General features: G+C 36.3%; 6 protein-coding genes, 1 long non-coding RNA gene and 1 pseudogene across 8 annotated transcripts; 7 read left to right on the top strand and 1 right to left on the bottom strand.

The window, feature by feature from the left end:
• The first annotated feature begins 376 nt into the window (after positions 1-376).
• On the top strand, positions 377-3,016 carry LOC108857017 (interactor of constitutive active ROPs 5). Of its 2 annotated transcripts, none has more exons than XM_057010142.1 (5): positions 377-589; positions 724-773; positions 1,533-1,623; positions 1,704-1,881; positions 1,967-3,016. In XM_057010142.1, the coding sequence occupies exons 3-5, from the start codon at positions 1,604-1,606 to the stop codon at positions 2,903-2,905; spliced, it is 1,137 nt and encodes a 378-aa protein (XP_056866122.1). In that variant the 5' UTR covers positions 377-589; positions 724-773; positions 1,533-1,603; the 3' UTR covers positions 2,906-3,016. The 2 variants fall into 2 exon arrangements, with proteins under 2 accessions (XP_056866122.1, XP_018486436.2); XM_018630934.2 differs by having other exon boundaries at positions 383-589; positions 1,961-3,016.
• Positions 3,017-3,574: 558 nt separating this feature from the next.
• Positions 3,575-5,295, top strand: LOC108863339 (nuclear transcription factor Y subunit B-10). The gene is made up of 6 exons (XM_056985982.1): positions 3,575-3,735; positions 3,827-4,071; positions 4,237-4,480; positions 4,616-4,681; positions 4,796-4,855; positions 5,043-5,295. Exons 2-3 carry the CDS (start codon positions 3,827-3,829, stop codon positions 4,391-4,393), a joined length of 402 nt encoding a protein of 133 aa, XP_056841962.1. The 5' UTR covers positions 3,575-3,735; the 3' UTR covers positions 4,394-4,480; positions 4,616-4,681; positions 4,796-4,855; positions 5,043-5,295.
• A 273-nt stretch (positions 5,296-5,568) lies between these two features.
• Positions 5,569-8,638, top strand: LOC108863340 (uncharacterized). The gene is made up of 8 exons (XM_018637734.2): positions 5,569-5,821; positions 5,996-6,220; positions 6,312-6,578; positions 6,974-7,011; positions 7,097-7,165; positions 7,345-7,495; positions 7,578-8,182; positions 8,303-8,638. The coding sequence occupies exons 1-8, from the start codon at positions 5,695-5,697 to the stop codon at positions 8,474-8,476; spliced, it is 1,656 nt and encodes a 551-aa protein (XP_018493236.2). The 5' UTR covers positions 5,569-5,694; the 3' UTR covers positions 8,477-8,638.
• A 369-nt stretch (positions 8,639-9,007) lies between these two features.
• On the top strand, positions 9,008-12,470 carry LOC108859906 (B3 domain-containing protein REM20). The gene is made up of 4 exons (XM_018633808.2): positions 9,008-9,275; positions 9,517-9,892; positions 9,971-10,041; positions 10,124-12,470. Exons 1-4 carry the CDS (start codon positions 9,201-9,203, stop codon positions 10,364-10,366), a joined length of 765 nt encoding a protein of 254 aa, XP_018489310.1. The 5' UTR covers positions 9,008-9,200; the 3' UTR covers positions 10,367-12,470.
• LOC130494944 (uncharacterized) lies at positions 11,999-13,165 on the top strand (annotated as a pseudogene).
• Positions 13,166-13,722: 557 nt separating this feature from the next.
• On the bottom strand, positions 13,723-15,926 carry LOC108860250 (cytochrome P450 71B5). Its single transcript, XM_018634150.2, has 2 exons — positions 15,004-15,926; positions 13,723-14,528 (listed from the first exon to the last, which is right to left on the bottom strand). Exons 1-2 carry the CDS (start codon positions 15,892-15,894, stop codon positions 13,914-13,916), a joined length of 1,506 nt encoding a protein of 501 aa, XP_018489652.1. The 5' UTR covers positions 15,895-15,926; the 3' UTR covers positions 13,723-13,913.
• A 4,240-nt stretch (positions 15,927-20,166) lies between these two features.
• LOC108858558 (F-box protein At3g19880-like) lies at positions 20,167-21,687 on the top strand. Its single transcript, XM_018632471.2, has one exon. It carries the CDS (start codon positions 20,190-20,192, stop codon positions 21,387-21,389), a length of 1,200 nt encoding a protein of 399 aa, XP_018487973.2. The 5' UTR covers positions 20,167-20,189; the 3' UTR covers positions 21,390-21,687.
• A 47-nt stretch (positions 21,688-21,734) lies between these two features.
• On the top strand, positions 21,735-22,667 carry LOC108858559 (uncharacterized). The gene is made up of 3 exons (XR_008946535.1): positions 21,735-22,175; positions 22,307-22,396; positions 22,467-22,667. It is a non-coding gene; the product is annotated as an uncharacterized LOC108858559 (long non-coding RNA).
• The last annotated feature ends 1,301 nt before the right edge of the window (positions 22,668-23,968 follow it).

Here is a 23,968-nt window from a genome sequence, read left to right as displayed (position 1 = left end):
GAAAAAATGATAGGGTTGTCTTTGTTTTGTGACTAGTGTTGCGTGACCGTTCTAAAGTGGAGCAATATGAGGCCGAACAATGGCACGTGACTCGGGGCCGTCAACAAGCGCGTAGCTAAAAAAACGCCTCTTCCACGTTCTTTTACTTTTCGTTTCATTCTCTCAATTATTTCCAGAATAGCCCCCTAAATATTTTGGTGATGACATTATCAAACCCCCATGAGAATTTAATGATGATTCCAAATAGCTAAATGGAGTTTTCAGTTGAACGAAAACGAATCCAAGGTCAAATGTATGCCACTAATGTGAAAAGGTTTACAAAAAATAAATATTCAAAGTAAAGGAAGAGATGTGGAAACAACACAATCATTACTTTTGGGGTTATTTTTGATAATAGTATTTATTTTTCAACTTTGTTGAAAACTAATGTTGCTGAGCATTGAGCAAAAAAAAAGGCAATCCGACGAGTGATGTCTGAAGATCAGTTCTAAAACTTCATTTTGCAATTCTTCAATTTCGTTTGTCTTTTTTTTCCTTCTTTCTATTAGTTCGATTTATTCAACAAAAGGAAGCTAAATCGACAGTGCAGGTAAAAAGAATATTTCTTCACGACTTTGTCAAAAGAATATTTCTCTCCTTTATTTTTTTTATGCATTCACATGATTTGTTACCAATCCTAAATTGAATTTTTCTTTGATTTGTGAAAAACTTTTCATTCTTCAGGTTTTGAATGTGATCACAGTTAGAACGCAACATTCTTTTTGCGTTTCTAGGTAACTTTACATGTTTGTGTTTGCTGTAGAATTGTATGAGTTTAAGGTTTATATATGCTTTACCTCTACTCAAATTCAGTGAAGTAAACCTTAAGCTCTTTGCAAAAAAAAAAAATTCAGTGAAGTTTTATTATTCTTCCTGCAAAAAGCAAAAAAGTGTTTTTGTTGTTTGTTTTAATCTCCTTTTTGCAGAATATGTTAAAAAGATTCTAGTTTTAGGTAATATGTAAATGATTAATTTTCTGGGTATTGTAACTTTTTGGATCTGTGTTTCTTTTTTGGGAAGATCCACCTAATAAAACAAAAATCTCACATTGACTAAATGCCAAGATATTGTCTCTTCTCTCACATAACTCCATTTTTTCTTCTGAAAGTAAAAACAAAAAAAACCAGAAAAATTGGTGACTTAACAACCGAAAAAGATTATGTGTAAGATATGGAGCTTTCTTTGCTTGTAATAGGGTTTATCTTTGTTTTGATTTGATGCATCACATTGACGGCTACTTCTCTTCTAAATAAGACCTCAGAATGTATTATCTTTCTGTCTCTACACCTTTCGTTTGGTGGCAATAGTAGTCTCTTTGAAGCTAACTCATAATGTATACTACTATATTCTATCTCTTTATTTGTTATTTTTGTACACTTTGCTTAAGCTTTCTATTAACTTCGAGTCTGTTGTATATATCCTTATGATAATCTTTTCTACTTCCAGTTTCCTCTTTTGCTTCTTTTTCACACATTCACTTTGTCTTCATGTAGTTTCGTCAGATAAGAAGCAATCATTACACACAACACAAAGAGGGTTTTAAACTCTTGATCCCAAAAAAATAATGCAAACTACAAAATCAAGGTAGTGATCTCATCATGTTTCTTGGAAATTCTTTTATTTTTATACTTTTGCAATGTTCTTGATGTTCTTGTGATTGATAGGCCTGGTTCTTTGGAGCTCCCTCAGAAGAAATCATCTTTACCAGCTCCCAAACTTGCTAGGAGAGTTAATAAGCCAAGCGGAGTAGAATCTGATCCAAAAACCAAAACATCACCAAAAACTCAAACCCCTAAAGTAGCCACTGCTGATCGCCGCTCTCCAAGAATCCCTCTCAATGAGGTATACTCTTGTAGTTAGTTACATTGATATTGAAAGATTCTTGATTTGTCAAATGACGTTTTGTCGATGTTTTTCAAAGATTCAGAAGAAGAGGACAGGGAGGATACCAGAGCTTGAATCTCAGGTGTCTCGGCTTCAAGAAGAGCTTAAGAAGGCAAAAGAAGAGCTAAACAGGTCAGAAGCATTGAAGAGAGAAGCTAAACAAGAAGCCGAAGAAGCCAAGCATCAGCTAATGGAGATCAATACCTCAGAGGATTCAAGAATCGAGGAGCTGCGTAAACTCTCACAGGAGAGAGACAAGACGTGGCAATCTGAGGTTGATGCTATGAAGAGACAACACGGAATGGACTCAGCTGCTTTGTCTTGTGCCATTACCGAGGTTCAGAAGCTCAAGTCAAAGCTCTTCGAGACTGAATCCGAGCTAGAGAAGTCAAGGTTTGAGGTAAGGTCTTTAGAGAAACTCGTTAGAGACTCATCATCATCATCAGGGGAAGTGGAAACTCTGAAAGAAGCGATGGAACTTGCGAGGCAAGAGATAAGCCAGTTGAAATCTGCGGTTGAAGTAGCGGAGAGAAGGTACCAAGATGAGTATATACAGAGCACGTTGCAGATAAGAAGCGCTTACGAACAAGCAGAGGCGGTTAAGACAAAATGTGCACAGAGAGAGGCAGAGTTAGCTGAAGAGCTGAAGAGAACTGAAGCTGAGGCTTTGAGCAAAGGATATGAAGTTGCTGAAGATTTCAAGAAGCTCGAGTCAGATTTAGCGGAAGTGAGAGGGTGTTTGGTTGATAAGGAGATGGAGTTGCAGAGGCTGAGAAGTGAAATGGAGAAGAGAGTTGAGACCGCAAACAATGAAGCCACGGAAGCTGAGCTAAGAAGAGTGAAGGTTCAGTGTGAGCAGTGGAGGAAAGCGGCTGAGACGGCGGCGTCTATACTGAACAGTGAAGAGGAGAGAACTGATTCTATTGAGAATGGTAAAATGTTGAAGAAGTTTGGTGTGTTACTCAAGAAAAACCACAAGTAATAATATGATTCTTTGTTTTGGTTTTATTTTAAGATATTGAAAAAAATTGGCATTGCTATTGTTTGTAAATTTGTAAAATTCGATTTGATTTCTATAAGTTTATTTTCTCTTCTTCTTGTAAGTGTTGTGCCTCATTTGGTGTTGAAAACTGTATTGTTAAGTGATGTTTTGCATTCAAGAATCAAAGACCTCCAGGTTATTTTTGGTTTGGAACTTGGTCACTAAATAAACTACATTGCTTTCTGTGGACCTCTAAAGGAATTACATTTTTCTATTTTATTAGTTTTAAACATGGCAGTTTTTGAGCTAGATATTACTTCAAATGCTAAAACTAAGCAAACTATTACTTAAATAGTTCTAAACAGTATGCCGCGAACCAAAAATTTTGGTTTTCAGATTATGTCCGAGCTCATTTTTAAATTTAACCCAATCAGTTCGATTTAACAATTTGTTAGCTCATATTTTTTATATATTTAATCAATTTATACTAATATTTTGAACTGTAAATAATCAAAATTATCCGAATTTAACTGAATTTAATCAAACTTAAAGAAAATCTAAAATTATTGAACTAACCGACAAAACCAAACTAACCAACCCGCATGCTTATTATTTTTGATATGTTTCCACATATTTTAGGGAAAAAGAGAATATACTGTAATTATATAAATAATAAATGGACGGTGATAAAAAAGGCTAAATCCCTAATCTCGCAATCGCAGAGCTTCTCGCCTCTTGTCTTCTCCAGCGTCCGATCAATCTCCCTCTTTCTCCTCCGACCATCCTCACTCTCTCCCGCCTTTTTCAAACCATCTCGCGCTAGCTCTCAGGTTTATTCGTTGATTCTCTCCTCTCAGTGTCTGTTTTCTCGGGGGAGAGAATGAATGTTGTTTCTTAACGCCTTTTGATTGATTGCCGTAGATGGCGGATTCGCAGGCGAAGTCGTCGGGGATGAGTCCCGGAGTAGGAGGCGGCGGAAGCCACGAGAGCGGCGGAGATCAGAGCCCGAGGTCGATGAACGTTCGCGAGCAGGATAGGTTCCTCCCGATCGCTAACATAAGCCGAATCATGAAGAGGGGTTTGCCTGCTAACGGGAAGATCGCTAAGGATGCTAAAGAGACGATGCAGGAGTGCGTCTCTGAGTTCATCAGCTTCGTCACCAGCGAGTAAGTGGAACTTTGAATTGGGATTTAGGGTTTTGAGTCAATTATCTGATTTTTGTTTGGGGAGAGATTGATTGGAATATGCTGTTTTTATATTCCTTTTTCACTGTTATGAGTTCACTATGTTTTTTTTTTTTTGATGGGTGTTGTGTATATATTGACAAGCAGAGCGAGTGATAAGTGTCAGAGGGAGAAGAGGAAGACTATTAATGGAGATGATTTGCTTTGGGCTATGACCACTTTGGGTTTTGAAGAGTACGTTGAACCCCTCAAGTTTTACCTGACGAGATACAGGGAGGTATGTGGGAACTGTGGTGATACATGAAAGAGGTTTTGTGCATCTAGCTCACTAACTGACTCTTTATGTTTTTTTTCCTTGTATGCGATATGGATTGGAATCTTGCAGATGGAGGTCAGTGGTTCTCTCATTTTTCATAATCTTATTGCAATCTTTTTGAGATATATGTGGCTTCTCTTTCGGAGGCATATGTTGGATGAATTTATCTCATTAGTATTGTCTCTGACATCGTTATCTGTCTGAATATAGGGTGACAACAAGGGATCAGGAAAAGGCGGGGAATCGAGTGCTAAGAGAGATGGTCAACCAAGCCAAGTAAGTAATCTCTCCAATTTACGTATCTTTTCTTTTTTCCGCATTGTGAGTTCTGCTTATGTTCTGTGTCAGACTTAGTTTAAAATTTTCCCCGTCTTTACCCTTTCTGAACAGTTTCTGCAGCATGGTCAGCAGCAAGGCTCTTTCTCACAGGGTCCTTATGGAAACTCTCAAGTAAGTGCTTTCGCTTAGTCAAAGGCTATTTTTTACTTATTATGTACGCTCACACAGAGGAGGAATAAGAGTACACATAAGAGCTTAAAACGACTGTAATGTACTTGATGAAATATTACATATGCATCACCATGAAATTACCAAATGAAAAACTGATTAAACTGTTTTTTTTTTTTTGTAACTGTAGGGCTCTTCGCATATGATGGTTCAAATGCCGAACGCAGAGTAGTAGTAGAAGAATATTCATCACAATCTCCGGAGATTCATCTATTCATGTTCTTGTTTCTGAGATCAATATATTTGAGTTGTGGTATCTCTGTATATGATTGTGTTGTAGTAGTTTTCTCAAAAGATGAGAATTGAGAAGCAACTTTGTTTCTACATTTGATTTTTTTAGTTTCTTAACTTTCGGGTCTTAAGAAGAAACCCTTATTGATTTATTTGCACTTGCTTTGGCTTTGTTTCATAAAAAAAAGTAAAAAACAAATATTTGTTCTACACTTGACTCCAGTGGTGTGGTGTCTACGGGGGAGTGAAGGATATATACTCATACGGTTTAGTTGGAACTGGTTGAGGTTTATAAATCTGGGTTCAAGAATTAGAGCGAACCGATTGATTACATCCTTAATAAAGTACCTAAACCGGAACAAACCGAACCAAATAGAATCGATCCAGTTATTGGGAAACAACTCAACCGCGCTCACTAACTCAAAAACCCTCGAATCTCTCTAGATAGGTGGGAAGAAAAGGAATCACTTGTTCATTCAAAATCTCAAAATCAGTGGGGGGATCTGGGGTCATTTCGATTAGTCATCTCAATTCTCTCTCTCTCTCTGTTGATGGAAGATAACGAGAACAAGAAAAGCGAGGGCGAGGTCGATGGCCTTGGTCTGATTGATGTCGCTGCTGAGGACGATAGCCTCCTCTTCTCCTCCTTTCCTAATCCCACCAGCTACGAGTTTTCCGGTAAAAATTAGCGTTTTTGATTGGGTTCTTGGTTTTGTTTTAACTCTCCGAATCTGCCTTCACTGTATAGGGTTTATCAGATAGAGAGATTCTCGCTTGATTTGTGCTTGGTAAAGTTTTGGTCTTTTGCTTTACATTTTTGGTTAACTCTCTTATTTTAATGCTAACATTCAGAGGCAGATGAGGATGAGAAGTGTTTGAAAGAAGAAAAGGATCGAGCTTTCTTGAGGGAGACAGAGCCCTGCGATGATGATGAAGAGACACTGGTATCTTCAGTAGAAGAGAAGGAAGATATGCTTCAACCTCGTGAGTCGCCTGAGCCTCAGAAGGTGATCAAGAGTGGGAAGTATAACTTGCGCAAGAGTCTTGCTTGGGACAATGCCTTCTTCACTAGCGAAGGTTAATTGAATTTTCGAAGCAGCTACCCTTTTGTGTTACACTGTTAACTGTTAAGTGAGTTTGCTCATTTGGTGTACTTGTCAAAAATCAGGTGTTTTGGAACCTGAAGAGCTATCCAGTATGATGGAAAGCAACCATAAGAGTGAGAGGAAGGGTTTGCCGACTATTCAAGAGGATGTTAATAGATCTACGGAATCCATTTCTACATTTCAGAGCGACTGCACTGTGGAAAACAGTCAGGAGTTTGTTCTGTTTGAAGATGTTAGAGCGTCTATTCAAAGGTCTGCTAAGGCGTCTGATGCTCTTACACCTGGAAATGATAAAGATCTGGTATCAATAGAAGTAGCAACCAGTCCAAGTAAGTCCTCTTTTACTATTTCTCTTGTGTAAGGGGGAAATGAACTAGCTTTGCCTGTTTAAGGGGATATATGGCTTTACCACACATTACCACGTATCTTTAAATGTAATTACTTTCTATGGTTTAGCTCGAGCTTGATTCTCTTAGTGGCTTTCTACGTAGCAGTAAGGTCTACGTTTTAGTTCTGTGTTTGTGCTTCCACCATTAAGGCCTTCACAGTTATGAACCAGTATTTAATGTGAGCTACCTTTAGATGCCATCTACTTTTTGAAGAGTTTATAGCTACTGTGTTTTAGTTTTCTGTCATTGGAAGTTACTGTTTCAAGGTGTTTACATTTTTGTAAAGTTTTGTTTCCATGTTAACCGTCTTTTGCATACCGTGTTTGAACTTCCAGCTCCAAGTACAGTGGACGTCCTTGCCTCTCAGGAGAAGGTAAATCTGCTAACAACTGCGCCTACTGCCTTTTCTTGACCTTCCTCCTCTCCTAACCTTTCTTTGATTATTTATTTATTCTTAGATGAAACCCAAAGCCAGTCCTAAAAAGCTGAGTATTAGAGCAAACGGACCAGGGAAGACAACAAAACAGGTATATCATCCTCATTCACGTTCAGGTGCATATTAACTACAGCCTACATGATTTACGTGTTAATCTTATGTTTTAATGGGTTCTTCTGGTGATTAATGAACTCGAACTGTAACAACTGTCTCTTTAAGTTTATTTATTAGGAGCTTGTTATAACTTGTCGTGGCTTACCTGATATACAGCCTGTTTCCGCTACAAGAGGTCTCAGTACATCCGTTTCCAAAGCACCTAACAGACTCGGCAAAGTCAGGCTTTTGTCAACTACATCAACGAGCAGGGCTTCACTAGATGTTAACAAAACTAAACTCGAAAAAGATTCCAAATTACCTGCGGGTTAGTCTCAGTACTCTTTGTCGTAAAGGTTTGTATTACTTGTCTGTTTCGTCCCATATTTGATGACCTTGAATGTATGCAGGTAAAGAGCCATTGGGTCCTAGAGTATCCATTTCACGAAGACCCACATTGCCAAAACCTGCTGTACTTAAGTCAACTTTGCGTGCTTCAGCTGCCTCAAAGAATGAATTGACATCTTCCTGCTCTTCGCTAGAGAGCTGTGCCAGTGCTGCTTCATCCAGCGCTTCTCACAAATCTTCTCTAAATCAGATAAAGAAGAAGAATGAGTCAAGTTCCAGAATAATAGCTTCCCAGTCATTGGCGAATAAATCTACATCTAGAGGTAGTATGGGCCAGCCGAGAATCCCACCCCAACCAACCAAGAAGACAACCAAGTGCAACCTTTCATCTGCTGGTTCTATCAGTGACTGTTCATCAGAGTCATCACGTGCTTCTGCAAGTAGCCAAACGGCTAAAACTATCCAGAAAACCGTCTCTGGTGAAAAGGCTCCTGCGAATGATACTGTGAGGTCTCTCAAAATCTCTAAAGATGCATCTGTTGTTCAAGCTGATGCTAAGGAAGGCACCAAGCGAGTTTCAGCTATCAATGGTGGTTTGGTTCCTCCAGGTTCCGGGAAACAATCAGGTCTCCGTGTGCCCTCACCAAAAATCGGCTTCTTTGATGGAGTAAGTTCCCAAAATTCATGACAAAAAAAATAGAGACCAAATTTGCAATTTTGGTTGTTCTTTATGATTGAAACCAGCTCTGTAAGTATTCTCTGATGTCTCTCTCTCTTTGGTAAACAGGGTAGACAGGGATCATCTTCATCTGCAGGTAAGAAGGTTGGAAAGTCACCGATACAAGAGTCGTCGAATATAAGAACTAAGGCAGCAAGTTCAAGGCTTGTCTCTGCCCCGTCCCCAAAACTGCAAAACAAATTGTATTCCAAAATCAATGCAGAGGATCAACTTGAGGGGTGACGGAATCAAGAAGATGATAATGCCTTAAGGAATCCAATAGTTATTGGAGTTGTGTTCTCTTCTTTTCTTTTAATAGAACTTACCCCCCTCCTCCCTGCATGTTAGATTCTTATGTAATGTAACCCATCCCTTAAGTAAAAAAAAAACAGTAATATTTATCAATTGTGCTTTAGAGAAATTTAAATCAAACTAGTTTATATGATAAACTTAGTATTACAATATTAAGAAAAGAAAGTTAAAAGTTGGAGTCTGCAAACACACTCATCCTCAGGGATGCATAGATGTCTGTGTCAATGCGATAACGTGTATTGGTGGTGCACAGAGTAATCAGACAAAAAAGAAACATTGCTTTAGTCTCAAAGGAGACTACTTATAGTACGTTCAACATGTGTTAGTACAATTCAAAAGGAAAGTAGCACTGCTTTAGTCTCAAAGTAGACTACTTATTAGTATGTTCCAGACAGAAGCAGCAGAAAGTAATTTAATGAACTTTGGTTGATGTATTCAACATGATATGTATAACAACTCTGTCCTTTTCTTCAAAGCTTTTGACTCATTTCTCTTGACTCGTTCTCTCCTGCACACAGTCTTTTTCTTCAAAGCCTTTGACTCATTTCTCTTGACTCGTTCTCTCCTTCACTGCTTCACAGTCTCTCATATCTCTCTCTCTGCAAAGATAACACTCATTTCTTATACACTTGCTCTATCTCTTCCATTGTCCTCCATGGATGAAAATGAAGACGATGTTCTTCCTCGTTTCTTCAAGGTTTTCTTCTCGGAAACAGCCTCTGAATCAATGGTACATATCTTCCCTCTCTCTCTCTCTTTTTTGTTTCTTCTTTGACCAAGTAAAAGTCTTAGACTTTTAGGAAGCTCTAGCCTCTAGCAGTAGCTAGAGAGTTATGTCTTAAGGAAAGACGCTTTAGTGACTTAGCAGCTAGCACTGGATTTTGTCTTTGTCATGTTTCCTGCATCAAGTAGTAAGATAGAGATCAAGTGAAAGTGATAGAAAAGATTCTTCTTTGTTTATGATGTTTCAGGGGATTCCCATGTCCTTTAATGAGCATCTCGAAGATCCACTTCCACAGAAAGCTAAGCTCCAAGGCACTGGAGGTGGAGTTTGGACTGTGAGCTTCACCAAGATCCGTGAATGTGCTTATTTCACATCTGGATGGTCCAAATTTGCAGAGGAGCATGAACTCAAGGACGGTGAGTTCTTGACCTTTGTCTATGATGGCCACCACACGTTTGAAGTGAGTGTCTACGGTCATTGTGGTTGTAAAGAGACAAGAGCAGTGGTGGAGACAGTGGAGGTTTCTGACGATGATTCTGATGGAAGTGAAGAAGAAGAAGATTCTTCTGCAGATGATGATTCAGATGTTAGCAGCAACGTGACAGTATCAGATGATGATGCAGGTGAGAATGTTATTCTTGGTAGTTACTAGTAAACACGCAAAGCCATTACTAAAGCATGTCTTGCCTCTGTTGTTGCAGGGCTTTCGAGTATGGAGGTCACTGGAAATCCATGTTTTACAACCAAACTCAAGCAGAGGATATATGAGCTGGTAGAGAAAGGACTTTAGATTCGTTTACTGTTAATCCTTTTCCTTCTTTCGATATGGCTTACACATGTTTTGTTTTGTGAAGTTAATTCCAGCAAATGTGGTTAATGAACATGGGCTTACGTTTGGAGACAGCATCAAGTACATTGATGCAGAAGGGGTCATGAAAGGGGAAAGAGGGAAAATGCCTGATGGTAGGGTTTGCCTCAAAGGATGGAACAGGGTTTGCAGAAGGAACAGGGTCAGAGAGCAAGATACAGTCCACTGCGAGATGCTTCATGTCAGGAAGAAAGTTCACTCGATCAAAGTCACAGTCACACGTGGTTGAGTCTCTCTTCATCAGTTCATCACCATCATCATCATATCATTATCATGAGTTGAGTTCTATGGTTTAGTATGGGTTTCGTTTGTTTCAGGACTGTTATGAACTTGTTGATGTTTGCATGGTTATTATGTAATGCCTATGTGGCTTTCTTTTAAATTTCTGGTAGTATCTTGAATGCTTTATGTAATGCATCAGTGGCTTTTTAGATATGTTTCCAGAGGTGAAAAAAAATACCAACAATGCTAGATATAACACTGAGACAGTGAAGCAAAAAAAATGTAGTTTACATCTCTGAGAATACTAAACATGTAATCACTTCCTGAGTTATGTTCATTGGAGACTAAAAGCATATCTCAAAGTCATCACTACATAATTTCTACAACACCCCAATGTTGCAAGCTGAGGGAATGCTCCTTCTCCATCCTCATTGCGTCCTGAATCTTCTTCACCACTTCAGACACTCATGTTCTGTTCAGTTACACACACCGCAATGTTTTCTCTGCAATCTTCCGCACTGATTAGATTCTGTGCAATTTGTTCTCAAATAGGCAAATATTTTAAGCAATGCATGTGTTTAGGTTTTTCCATTAAATCAAAGTTTTTATTATTATGTTAGGAACTTTTGAATTAAACAACTTTCTGGAGGCATATCTTGTTGATGTACGGACGGAGAAGCATAAGTCCCAGAAACACACAGTTAGTTATAAAGATCTATCTCTGACCAAACAAACAACAACATAACGTGGCGATAGAAAATTCTAAACATTATTGTAGAACTAACTGATTGATATGTGTAACCACTAAAAAACATTAATTATGTTGTGGATCATCAAATTTCTAATTCTTTTTTTTTGGTGCAACTAAAGTTTCTAAAGATCATTGAAACCCCCTTCAAACCTATCATCTTTATCCATGTTCTTACTTTTTTTGTCAATATCCATGTTCTTACTAATTTTATATCATGTAATGCCATAATAAAATATTACTAACGAAATTTCAGTTTTTTTAGTATATCTCCAAGTTCTTAAAAGCACAAATATAAATAACTAATTTCTCATTTTATTAGTTAAATAGGTGTTAAAACAATGTTCTTCAAATGCTTCTCTTTTTAGTTTAACAAGAAAACAAATACAATTTTCAAAATTTAGGGGGGTGTATTGAATTATTGATTTTAGAGTGTTTTGGTTTTGTTTTAAAATCCCCTGTTATTCAACTAATGATTTCTATTTTTTTCGCAAATCTTGTGTTATTGAATATGATATTTATCTAAAGTCATCACAAATATTATTCAATTAACAATTTACAAAAACTAAATCAAATCTACTGTTATTGAAAGACAAACTATTCTGAAACAAAAAATCTAACAAAAAGATTTGAAGCAACGACATCTATGATTTTTAGTCAAAACTAGCATAATACAAATCACACCTCTATACCTGTTATTTGACAAAACCCAAAAGCAATATAAAATTTTGGCCAAATAAATCGATGATCCATATTTCAAGTGCTACGACTCCACCACAATTTCTCACAAACCAGTGTCTACACCAGAAATTTTCCCTCTATACCTCTATGTTGACCTGAACTTCGACAACGTCTCCGCACTTTTGCTTTCTCGCAAGCACGACAGTGACGATGAAGCTTCTGCCACCTTCGTCGATTCCTTATCATGGTTCTCGAAACACGTTGCTTCAACTCTCAAAAGCTTTAGGAAGTATTCTGTGAGAGTACTGCTCCAAATATGCAAGCTAAAGTAGTAGATCGGATATGTGTTCTGATTGAACAGAGAAGAAGGACTTCTCGAAAAACACGTTGCTTTAACTTTCAAAAGCTTTATGGGCTGTTCTTTACAAAAATAAATAAATATGATAGACTTCTTTTTTGTTTACGTTTTTTTTATTAGGATTAGATAGGTATATTATGTGTATATCTATGTGTATAAGATCAGTAACATGGGGGTGGGGAGAGGCTTGCAAAACTGAGGATAGGATACGTGCATCAATCACTCTTTTATTTATCAAAGTGAGTATTCTTTTCAGTTTACTTTTGTTTCAGACTAGTTTCATTATTTTGTGTACTTGTCATGAATCTGAATGATGTTTGTCTATGAGTTTGAGTCTTTCACGGTCAATTTAGAACTTGACAATTCACTATTTGTTATAAAGACTATAGATTAGTTAGTTTAGTTTTTTTTAATCTCTATGGTGTTATATGACTAGTTGCCTTCTAAAAAATGTGAGATCCTAAAGCCATAAAAGGTAAATGTCAATACCATTCATGGTTTGAACATGTGCACAAGTTGTTATTGATGTTACTAGTGGAAGCCATCAATCAAGGTTTTTGTGATGCCAATGGTAAATTCAACAAATTGATGGTGGAATCCAGAATACTAACAATTCTACAACAACAACTTGGATCTACAAAAACCTATGGCCACTATAAAATAGGATGAAGATCTTGAAGTCTAGTACCAAAGCCTTGCAGTTTTTATTGTTGCAGTTCTGGTTTTGGGTGGAACTCTGAAACGAAAAGAAAAACAGAGCAGATGATGAAGTATTGAATGTGTATCTATATGTGAATGTGAAACTGAAGAGATAAAGACGATAACAAAACACTGCAACTGGACAGAATGCAGTGGGACTGAGTGATTCTAACAGGCTTATCAATTTGAAGAAAGCGAGAAGACAAATGATAATGACTTTGTCGGTGTGATAGATGATGCAGAAGGAATAATATACGAGCAACCATTTGAATATCACGTTCTTAAATAATTGAACAAATAGATTAGTAATATCAAATGATCTAAAGCACTCTGAAATTTAAGATACTTTTTTATTTTTGTAAATCAAATAGATTAGTAATATCAAATAGATCACCAAAATCTTTTTTTATTTTTGTAAATCTCACCCATATAAATGAGATTTTAGTTCAAATCTCTTCAAATTCCAGTTTTTCTCAAATCCAATCAAACTATGAAAATCCACAATTCAATACACCCCCTTACTATGTTTTCAATACAAACGACGTTTTGGGTCTAGCAACTATAAATTAATACTTCGGTTCAATCTTTGAAGAACATTACAGAAGTTTTGACTCCACGGTTTTGGTCTTTGGTAATGTATCTTACAAGTAACTTTTATATTTAAAAAGTATCTTACAAGTAACTAAAAGAAGACTTCATACTTTTGAAAATCATTTTTTATTATAAATTAGTCTGAGTTGTGAGTTGTATGACTAAGTTATACTTTACTAAGCATTTTTCTTCTTAAAACTTGCGGAAGCAATTACTTTAATTTCGTGTCAACTTCTTTTTGTGTTTGTCAGCATAACACGAAGTTTTATTCAAATGACCATTTCAGTAAAAGAAATGAACGATATAATTTTATAACAAAATAAGTTTTATTGTGGACATTATTAAAACATTATTTGGTAATACACCGATCAAAGACATGATAAAGCTCAAACAAGTTAAAGACAAAACAAAGCCACGCCAATAGTATGTAGACAAGTATGTAAAAGCTAAAAAATCTTATTTAAAATATTACGTTCTTCACCAGTGATGACGAGTTGGAACGAGCTCTAAAGGAACTTTCTTGGCGATGACGAAAGCTCCATCTTCTTCCATATCAATATCTTTAACGGTCATTCCCTCGGGCAAACTCCAGTCAAAGAAGTAAAGAAGGTTAAGAAGACCAAGCTCAACGATGGTGATCCCTGTGCCCATCCCAGGACAGATCCTACGACCGGCTCCAAACGGCAATAACTCAAAATGCTTACCTTTATATTCGATAGGGTTATCGACAAACCTCTCGGGGACGAACTCGTCAGGTTTGGTCCAGTATTTGGGATCGCGTCCTATCGCGTAAGTGTTGATTTGGATCATAGTGTTCTTGGGGATGTTGTAGCCTTGGATCTTGATGTCGGACATTGTTAATCTTGGGAGCAAGAGAGGAGCTGGTGGATGTAATCTGAATGTTTCCTCGATTACTAGCTTCAAATACTCAACTTTCTCTAGATCTTCTTCTGTGATTTTCTCCTTTTTGGGTCCGAGTGTTGTTCTAATATCTTCTTGCAGTTTCTTCATCACTCTCGGGTGTCTGCTTAGTTCTGTCATCGTCCAGATCATCGTGATAGCTCCAGCGTTCACTCCCGCCAAAAACACATCCTACTCCAATGATATACAAATCATTTCATGGTTTTGTATTTTTAATAGGATATCAAAATTTAATTAGGGAGCGTAATATGTGAACCAAGTCAGAAAAAATTACTACAACTATTCAAAGCCGGATCTTAGATTTTGAAACCATAAACATTAATACTAAAATCTTAAATAATAAAATATTTTCATAAATTGGAAAATCTGAATCTATGCATATAACTTCTGAAAGATTTGAGAACCAAAACCAACTGTTTCAAGGGACAGTGTCAGATCCGGTCCTTGACGTATTGTCAGAAACGAGATAACTGTTCATATATTAAGTTACGTGTCTCCCAAGCTATAATTTGATTATGTAAGATTTTTCTAAATAGTTATTTTTCCATTCATCCGTATGTCCAAATGGTCAACCGTGATTGAAAATTTTATATTAGAACCCTAACTTAATATAAAACTTTCATACCTAAAAATTAGTAGTACTCACCGACATGACTCCTTTTAGATGGTCATCTGTGACTTTGAAAGAATCGGCATTTGTGGGTTTACTGATCATATCCAACATGGCACTGATGATGTCCGAGTGATCTTGTGACTTTCCAGTCTTCAAATGATCATCGATCACATACTGAAAGAAAGTGGTGAGTTTGGTAAATGCTTTCTTCACCTTAGAATGCTGGCCAGAGAGCCTGTCTATGATCCATCCCGCTGGGAAGAAGTCAGCAAAAGCCAAGGATCCAAGGCTAGTCTCAGACTCAAGCACCAACTCTTCCACTCTCTCCATATCCACGAACTCACACTCGTGGAAGTTCTGCCCAAAAGCAAGTCTACAAATGATGCTAGCTGTGAAGGAGAAAATCACTTTCCTCAAGTTAACCGGTGATGAGTTTTGTGTCTCATCAACAGCTTTTGATACTTTCTTGACCAACACTTCACTCTCTTCCTCTCTAATATATCTGAAAGACTTGAGTTTCTTCTGGCTAAAAAGCTCGAGCACCGCGATTTTTCTCATCTCTCTCCATGTCTCACCAAAAGGAGCGAAACCAATGTCTTTAAAGTTGTAAGTAAACAACCCGGTGCCTACTGTTTTAGGTCGGCTACATGTCTCAAGATCATGAGTCTTGAGCACTTCCTCAGCTCCTTCTTTGGAGGAGACAACGACCACAGGGACTACCCCGAACCGGAGAGACATAACCGGTCCATATTCTTGGGAGATTTTGTGAAGAGATTTGTGAAGAAATCTTCCAAGTTGGTGCAAGTTTCCAATGATTGGAAGACCCTTAGGTCCTGGAGGCAGCTTCCCTTTAGACGGTGAAAGCTTTTTTATGAAGATTAAAGAGAGAAGGAAGAGTAAGAGGAAACAAAGGAAGATAGACATTTTTGTGGTGGCTAACTTTCTTCTGGTTTGTGTTTGAAGTGAGGATTAACTAATGAGTTCTCAAAGACAATATATAGGCCACAGAGCCAATGCATGTGATTGGATTTTGACTAATTCAAGGTTTCTATTTAAATTTATCTTTCTCTTTTTTTTTATATCAACAAGAAACTGTTTATTACAATAGGTATATTTCATGTTCTCAGTGCAGATTTAAATGTATTAAAAATTGTGTTAGCCCAACGTTGTATATCTCAACTTTTTTTGAAATGTTACTTTGGATAAAAATCCACACTTAAATTGACATTGTTAACAAGAAAGGTTTCACTCTGTTATATTTTTGAGTGAAAAGGTGTTTTTGGTGTTTCAAAAAAAAAAAGGTGTTTTGAATCAGGTCAACTCTCTCGCAACACATATATGGTTTTTTTTTTTTTTTGCAACTGAAAAGGTTAAACCCGGGCCACTAATAGAACCAAGCCTAACCTCCGGATGAGAGGTGCAACCCACGGATAGATTCTCTCCCGGATGTTCAAATGAGTCCTAAGCAATTGATTCATATATGTGTGGCCACTTAAAGGTGTTTGCAGCTGCGGTGATTCGAACCCGGGAATATTAGGAATCTCACCCTCAACCCGAAATCCGTCCTACCACTAGTTCAACTATAACTGGTTCATATATGGTTTTTTTAACAGGCAAATAACATATAATTATTTTTTTTGAGAAACGCAAAAGTAGTTTTTTGTAGCGAAATTTTGCAATTTAATCTTCAAAACCTCCAGGACCAAAAGTGCACCATCACGACAATTATATGGTTTTTTTTTTTGCTCAACATCAACATTCATTTCACCAAATATGTGGATACAAAGATTTGACCACAAGAAAATTTGACCACTAGTACTTTGAAGTGATCTAGTAACACCTTGGATCACTTGAATGGATCCAACGCTACCTAATTTAAACTTCAAAGTACTTTGAACCACAATGAAAATGAAATCACTCCACGACCCGGAATGATCCAATTCTTCAACCTCCTAATTCGACCTCATGGTACAACAGCGCCTACTAGCACAACAGAGCTAAGAGCTATACCCGAGACCAAGTAAACACTAGCTAAAGGACCCTAATAATCGGCATCAAAGTTCATGATCCAATGGCTTCAACACCTTAGATGCATAGTCGAAATAGCCTCATCCTATTGGTCTTCAACTGCTGTGACCCTCAGCCTAAAAACAGACACAAGATCCGAATGAAAGTCGGGTTCCAGCTGCCGTAAACGCGGGTCGATACTTCAAATCCGAATTTCCAGAGAAGCGGAGCTCGTACCATAAGTTAGAAACTTTCAGAGCTGGGGTATAAGCCACCGCCACGAACCACCGCTTGGATACCTTCTTCTTGGCCCTTTACTCTGCGGGAGTCATTGTTCGTGTGGTCCCGGAGAGAGCCCGGAAGAGCAAAACTCTGTCTGTTCGCAGTCTAATCTTCCTCCTTTTGTCTCACCGTCTCGAGTAGACGTAGATCCGAGGTAAAAGAAGCGTCTTTCGAAACCACGCGCCGTCGCCGAGTCGGAATCACCGTGAATCTGAAAGGGGGAAAACCAGATCCAGTAACTCCGATAACCCTAAAAGCCGACTTTCGCCCTCCCCGTCATCACGTTAGCCTCGCCGCAGCTCCAGATCGTACAGATCTAGCCACCGTCTGCATCAGACAGAAACATCGAGTGGAAATCTCACCAGAGTAACGAGCATATCGACTAAGGACAAGGGGGAGGAGAGAAAGCAAAGGGAAAAAGAAGAAAGGGAAAAGAGAGGCGCTTCCGGCACCGGATTAACCGGGCCGGAGCTAGGGTTCCGACGAAGTGTTTAGAGAGAAGCGGGAGCTGTGTTTTAGAGAGAGAGGTTTTTTCCTTGACAATTATATGGTTAATAAACCTTTAAACAAAGCAAAAAGAAGAAGGCAAATCGTACGAGTAAACCGCGTCTACGAGTCTTTTGTCAAAGACCTTCCAAATAAATTTTACTAGATTTTGGATCCGCGCCGCGCGGATGTATGTTTGGAAAGATTAAATGGTAAATACAAATTTAGCGGCTTTCATATTTGTTGAATTTTAATATTGGTGTATTTTGTTCGGTTTGTTGAGTGTGTGATTATAAAGTATAATGTTATATAAATATCTATTTTTTTAGTATGAAAATATTATTGTGTGTTTTTTTTTAAATTCAAATTTATTATAACTTGTGTATGTAAGCTTAAATATTTTAAACTTTTAACTACAGGATTTTTTAAAAATTAAAAATTAATGTAAATGTACAAAAATAAGATTGTTTTAAAACTTATATTATAATAGCCCAAAATCCTAAAATATGCATGATTTCCTAATATTTTGAAAGGATTTTTTAATATGCCAAGCCCATTAAAAAATTTTGTCGGCGAAACTAACAGAAAAAAATGGTTAAGAGTTGTTTTCCATAAACAATTAATTTTCTTTTTTTTGATCAACAAACAATTAATTTTCTTCTTTCTCTTTTTTTTTTTGTTTCTGTCGGTCAACTAACCTATCTATCTCTCTCTCTTTCTTATCTCTTGTCGGTTCTTGTAGAGAACTTTCAAAATCGTGAATCAAGAATCAAACTATACAATTCTTTTGTTTAATTTTCAACCGGGTGAAGAACGGCTGTTAATCTAAGGTTCTGTTGCTGTTAATATTTTAATTTTAATTTTTTTGGAAAAGAACAATATTTTTGTTTTAACATGGGGGTCAAACCAAATATATTTTTAATTAACTTTTATATATTCCCTTAAAATTACCATGATTGAAATTATAAAATCATATGTTTTTCTAAACTTGTGATCAATCATTTGGTTTGTAATGGGTTAGCTAGTTTATAAATCATAATCAACAATTCATCTATTTATATATTTACGATTTGTCATACATTTATATGAATGGTTTTGAATAATAAAAAGTACGTGTGCTGCTGGTTTTAACATTAATTAGTTAGATTTTCCACCGAAGTGAATTTGTTGGTATAGATTAATTATATTATTTTACCGTAGGAGTGGTATAGCGATTTTTTTGTTATAGGAAATTAAAAAAAATGCAAACTACTGTGTTTTAATAAGTGGCATATGTTGGTAATTATTGTGGAAAAATCTGGGTTAAGTACAAATGTACTTCCCTTTTGATAGTTTATAGATGTGACCAGAGACTGTGGTTATAAAATATACTTGTTCAATTATTTCGTACGAATATTAAGTATTTGAAAACTTTATTATTTTAATTCAACAATTATATTTTGACTATAGACGAATATCTTATTTCTTTTTATTAGAAAGTCACAAGTTATCTACAAAGTGTGCAATCTCAGAGAGATAAGTTACAGCTGTGTCAAATGTTTACTTCTTCACATTGAATCTTTGGGATGGAAAATGATAACATATTGGATAAGTGTTGGACAAGCATTTGACCTGCTTTAGTTTAATACAATATTTTTCTCCATACATAGATTTTGAACGTATTCCAGAGAACATATAGAGAGATAGAACTAAAGCTTGAAAGAAATATGAACAAAAACTGAAACTCAACATACATGTATGTTATAATTATAAACAAAATTCTAAATTTCAGATAATATGTTTATGCATGTACTTTTGTCTTTTGGAATAATGTTTACTAGAGCTCAATCTGCACCGATGTTATTTTTTATTTATTTGTATAAATTGTATAGTGATATGTCTAAATACATAGTTTTGTTTATTTTTAGATTCTTAAACATCAGAATCAAATTTATCCATATATGAAAGGAGCTATTCGAATTCCACCCAAAATTTTATGACATTCTAATGAGGTATAGTTTCAAAACTCAAAAAATGATATCTGAAACGAATTATGGAGAAAATTTATTCAAACATATGAAACTGTCAATAACACATAAAATAAACAATGTCGAATTATTATAATAAATACAATTAATAAAATAGTTAAAAAGTGTGAAAATTTAAACGATATAATAGAACATTTTTAAATATATAAGTTATGTTTTGTACTTATATAATAAATGGTGTCAAATAATTTGGAAAAGAGAAGTTAATAAATTAGTTTATTGTTAAAATAAAATATATATAATAAAACAAAACACGGGCCTTATATATTGTGCTGGCCCAAGTATATGTCTAAATATATTTGTCAATAAAACGGCCCGGCTGATGTTTTCGCTTGCTCGGCCCCCTGCCTACGTCCTCTTCCGTGCGTTTATTTTATTTTTATTTTGAACTTAAAACCCTAATTTCTTGTGGAAACAATGGCGACGATCTCTGATCTTTCGTGTGATCTGGTAGAAGAAATACTCATAAGGGTTCCGATTACTTGTCTAAGAGCAGTGAGATCGACTTGCAAAAGATGGAACGCTTTATCCAAATCTCGGCTTTTATATAAAGAGAAAGCAGATGAGCAGTTTCTAGGGTTCATGATAAAGAATTCTAAGCTGTGTTCATTGAGATTCGATGTCCATGAAGAATTCACTGTCAAGGATGTACTTGGTTTATCTAATAATGAAGTTGAGATATCCAAAGTTCTTGTCTGCGACGGCTTGTTGTTATGCGTCACTGTTGGCTACTCATACGAGTACCGCCTCATGCTCTGGAACCCGTATTTGGGACAAACAAGGTGGATCCAACCAAGAATAAGAAGAGAACCTTACAGCAGATCAGACTTATATGCTCTCGGGTACGACAAGAGCCCCAACCGTAACCACAAAATCTTGAGGTGTTGTTATCGTTCCAAGGAATGCGAAATCTACGATATTAAGTCCGATTCGTGGAGGACTCTTGGTGATGTCGTCACTCTACACTGGGGCTGGGGCTGGGGCGGAGCATACTTCTTCCATCGTCTCAGCGCATCGCTGAAAGGAAACACTTACTTTTTGGACCACGATAGAGACGATCAGATGTACACTACTTTCCTTGTCTGCTTCGATTTTACAACGGAGAGATTTGGAGAGCTGCTTCCTCTGCCCTGGTCTAAAAGGCCTCTTAATTCTATGGTTACTCCTATCTCTTGTTTTCGAGAAGAGAAACTCGCGGTTTTAAGTATGGCCAAGTATATGCCTGGGGTGGGGATTTGGGTTACAACTAAAATTGAGCCCAATGAGCTGTTGTGGAGCAAATTTTTTGATATTAATTTGGAAGCTATCCCATGTTCTGATTGTTTTGGAGCTCGCAGTTTCTTCATTGATGAAGAGAAGAAACGGGTTGTGGTTTTTTCTTATGCCAGTGTTACCAATACCAAGTCCAAGAAGGTATACTACAACGCAGCTAACATCATTGGAGAGAATGACTTCTTTAAAACAGTGGATCTTGGAGGAAATAACAACACTAGCCATTATTCTTTCTATCCAGTTGTGTGCTCCAACTCTTATGTTCCAAGTTTAGTGCAAATCAAACAAAAGAATGAGAGAGAAGAAGAAGAAGAGGAAGCAGCTCTAGTCCTCCTAGCTATTTAAAAGAAAAAAAACAATAAATGGAATTTAGCTTGTTCCTTTTACAATGATAATAAGTTATTTGTTTCTTGCATCACCTCCTTTTTTTTTCTTGTTTTAGTTTCTGCTACTGTTAACATGGGCTAGTCATTCTGAAACTTGATTGAAGATGGTTTCATTGTTGTGAGGGTGCTTGAGTCTAATCTGGTGTTTAGGTTTTGGATGACTTCTGTAATTCTATTAAGGAGAAACTCTGAAACTTTTACATTGTTTTAAACTAATTTTCTATTTTTTAAGTGTTGTCTTTTGAGATTGAAGTTGGTGGGACATAATCTCTGATAACAAGTTTTTCGAAGGAGATAAGATGTTTCTATGCGTTATAAAATTTCTCTACAACATTATTTTTAGCAAGACTACAGTATCTCTTATGTCATGTTGAATTTCTGTGTTAACCATTTTTTCTGAGTAGCTTACTTATTCATGTTTTCAAAGGGATGCGACATATTAGTATAAAATGTTGCAGAGGATTTACTATATTAGAGACAATACTTAGTGAATTTATTCTTCTATCTTTTGTTTTGGATAGATTTTAGCAAAAAGAAAAAAGGAAAGGGAAACCATAATGAACCGGAGAAGAAACTGAAAGCTTGTTTCCTTTTAACTTAGAACCAATTTTTGTTTCTTCAGTTCTCATGTTTATGTGCATGTCAAGGACGAATCTTTCTCTGTTCAAGAGAGATATCGATGAACTCATCGACGAGTTTGTGGAGGTACTTTTGTTCTTTTTTTCTCATCGACGAGTTTGTGGAGGTACTTTTGTTCTTTTTTTCTCCATCTCTGTCACTTTAAATTTCGTTTCAAATGTTTCATGGATTTTTGGAAAACTTATAACTAATTAGCCTTTGCTGTTTGTATTCACATTGTGCTTGTTATGTCTACAGGTCACATGGTTCTTTTTTCATGGAGACCTGGAGGTCTTTACTGTCTTTATTGCCTTCATGAGCCCGAGTTCCGGATTTATATCTCACTTCGTAAGCGTTTACAGTCTGTTGGTTGCTTACATGACAAGTTTGATCATTTAAACTAGTTTCTTTCTTCAAGCCTAGAATGTGAAAGCGGCATGCTGTTGTGTGATTCCTTGAGGGATCTTATAGTTGAGGCAAAAGACAAAGGTGTGGAGATAGATACTGCTGTGACGAGACAAATGCTTGACATAAACGTGTTTATATATGGAGCTGTGGATCTTGATGAAGCGTCTACAATAAAGAAACTTCATCAATCTATAGAGCTACAGAACGCACTTGTGCGGTGTACCTATACAAAGTATGTCATTTTTGTTAAAAATCATGACTTTATATAACTTTGCAAGTGATATGAATCTCATCTTGATTTGGACAGATTAACCTACGCCGAGATTGAGTGATTTAGCCATTGCAATCACCGGTCAATTTATTATGTATGCCCGCTAATGAGTTACATGTAGGTTTTGAGTTGATTTTTTTAGTAATTTTTTATCAGGTAAATATTGGAAGTCAGGCTGTGTTTAACAACTACAACACTAATACTCAAATCTCAAAAGATCAACGAGAGCAGATGTAGATTAGGAGAATATGATAGTTCTTTGTGAAATTTAGTGTCTAACATTGGGATTCAGGATGTTAATTAGGGTCAATGATGAGGTTTTTCTTTCTCTTTGAAAATATATTGTCATATTCTCTCGAGTATTTGTTGTATTTGCTGTGTTTTCTTAAGACCTCAGCAACAGAATATAGCCAGTCTTGTTGCAAGCTTAAACCAAAGAAGTAATCATGGATTATAGATGTTGTCGACACGAAATAATTAGATTAGCAATTGATGTTGTGCTTTAAGATGAAGGATATACAATATCATTGTACTTTTTCGAGTAGATTAGATACACCAGAATTGATGATATTTTCTATAATAATAGTTTTTGTTATATTTAGTTGAACACGTCATACGTTTGTATGTGGTGTGTATTTTATCAGAATTATAAAAATAATTAAACTAGAAAGAAGAGTTTATGTGGCTGATATGGAGAAAAGTGACTATGATGATTGTATATTTTCAGATAATGTGGGACCCGGTTAAGGGGGTTGGTGAGATGAGTGGTGTTTGCTGGATCTTTGCCACTGTGGTTGTTGCCTTGGTGGTCCTTTTACCTAGGGCCCACACATTGAATTACCTATTCTTATTTTATTTGTATTTTTTATGGCCTATTATTTCTAAGGGCTTATTTGCCAAATAACAAAAAAGAAGTAATTAAAATTTTAGTGAGAAGTTAAAGAGAGATAAGAAGAGAAATAAGGAGAGAGAATGTGTGTGTTTTTTATAGTTATATGGTGCAATTTCCCTTATTTCTATAGTGTGTATATATATATATATACATATATATCTTTTTCTATAAACCTTAAAACTAAAACAATAGAAGATATGGAAAAGATATTCATGAAACAGCATAGAAATATCATCATCTTTATTGGTTCAAATTTTAGTATTAAAATTTAGTGTATATATATATATCTAATTATATTAAAATTATAGTATTATATTATTCAGTCTAACATTTTAGGTCAGCCAGTCTA

Source organism: Raphanus sativus, chromosome 5, assembly GCF_000801105.2.
Source record: "Raphanus sativus cultivar WK10039 chromosome 5, ASM80110v3, whole genome shotgun sequence".
Classification (NCBI taxonomy): domain Eukaryota; kingdom Viridiplantae; phylum Streptophyta; class Magnoliopsida; order Brassicales; family Brassicaceae; genus Raphanus; species Raphanus sativus.
Note: the sequence above shows the minus strand (reverse complement) of the source record. Positions and strands in the feature narration are given on the sequence as shown.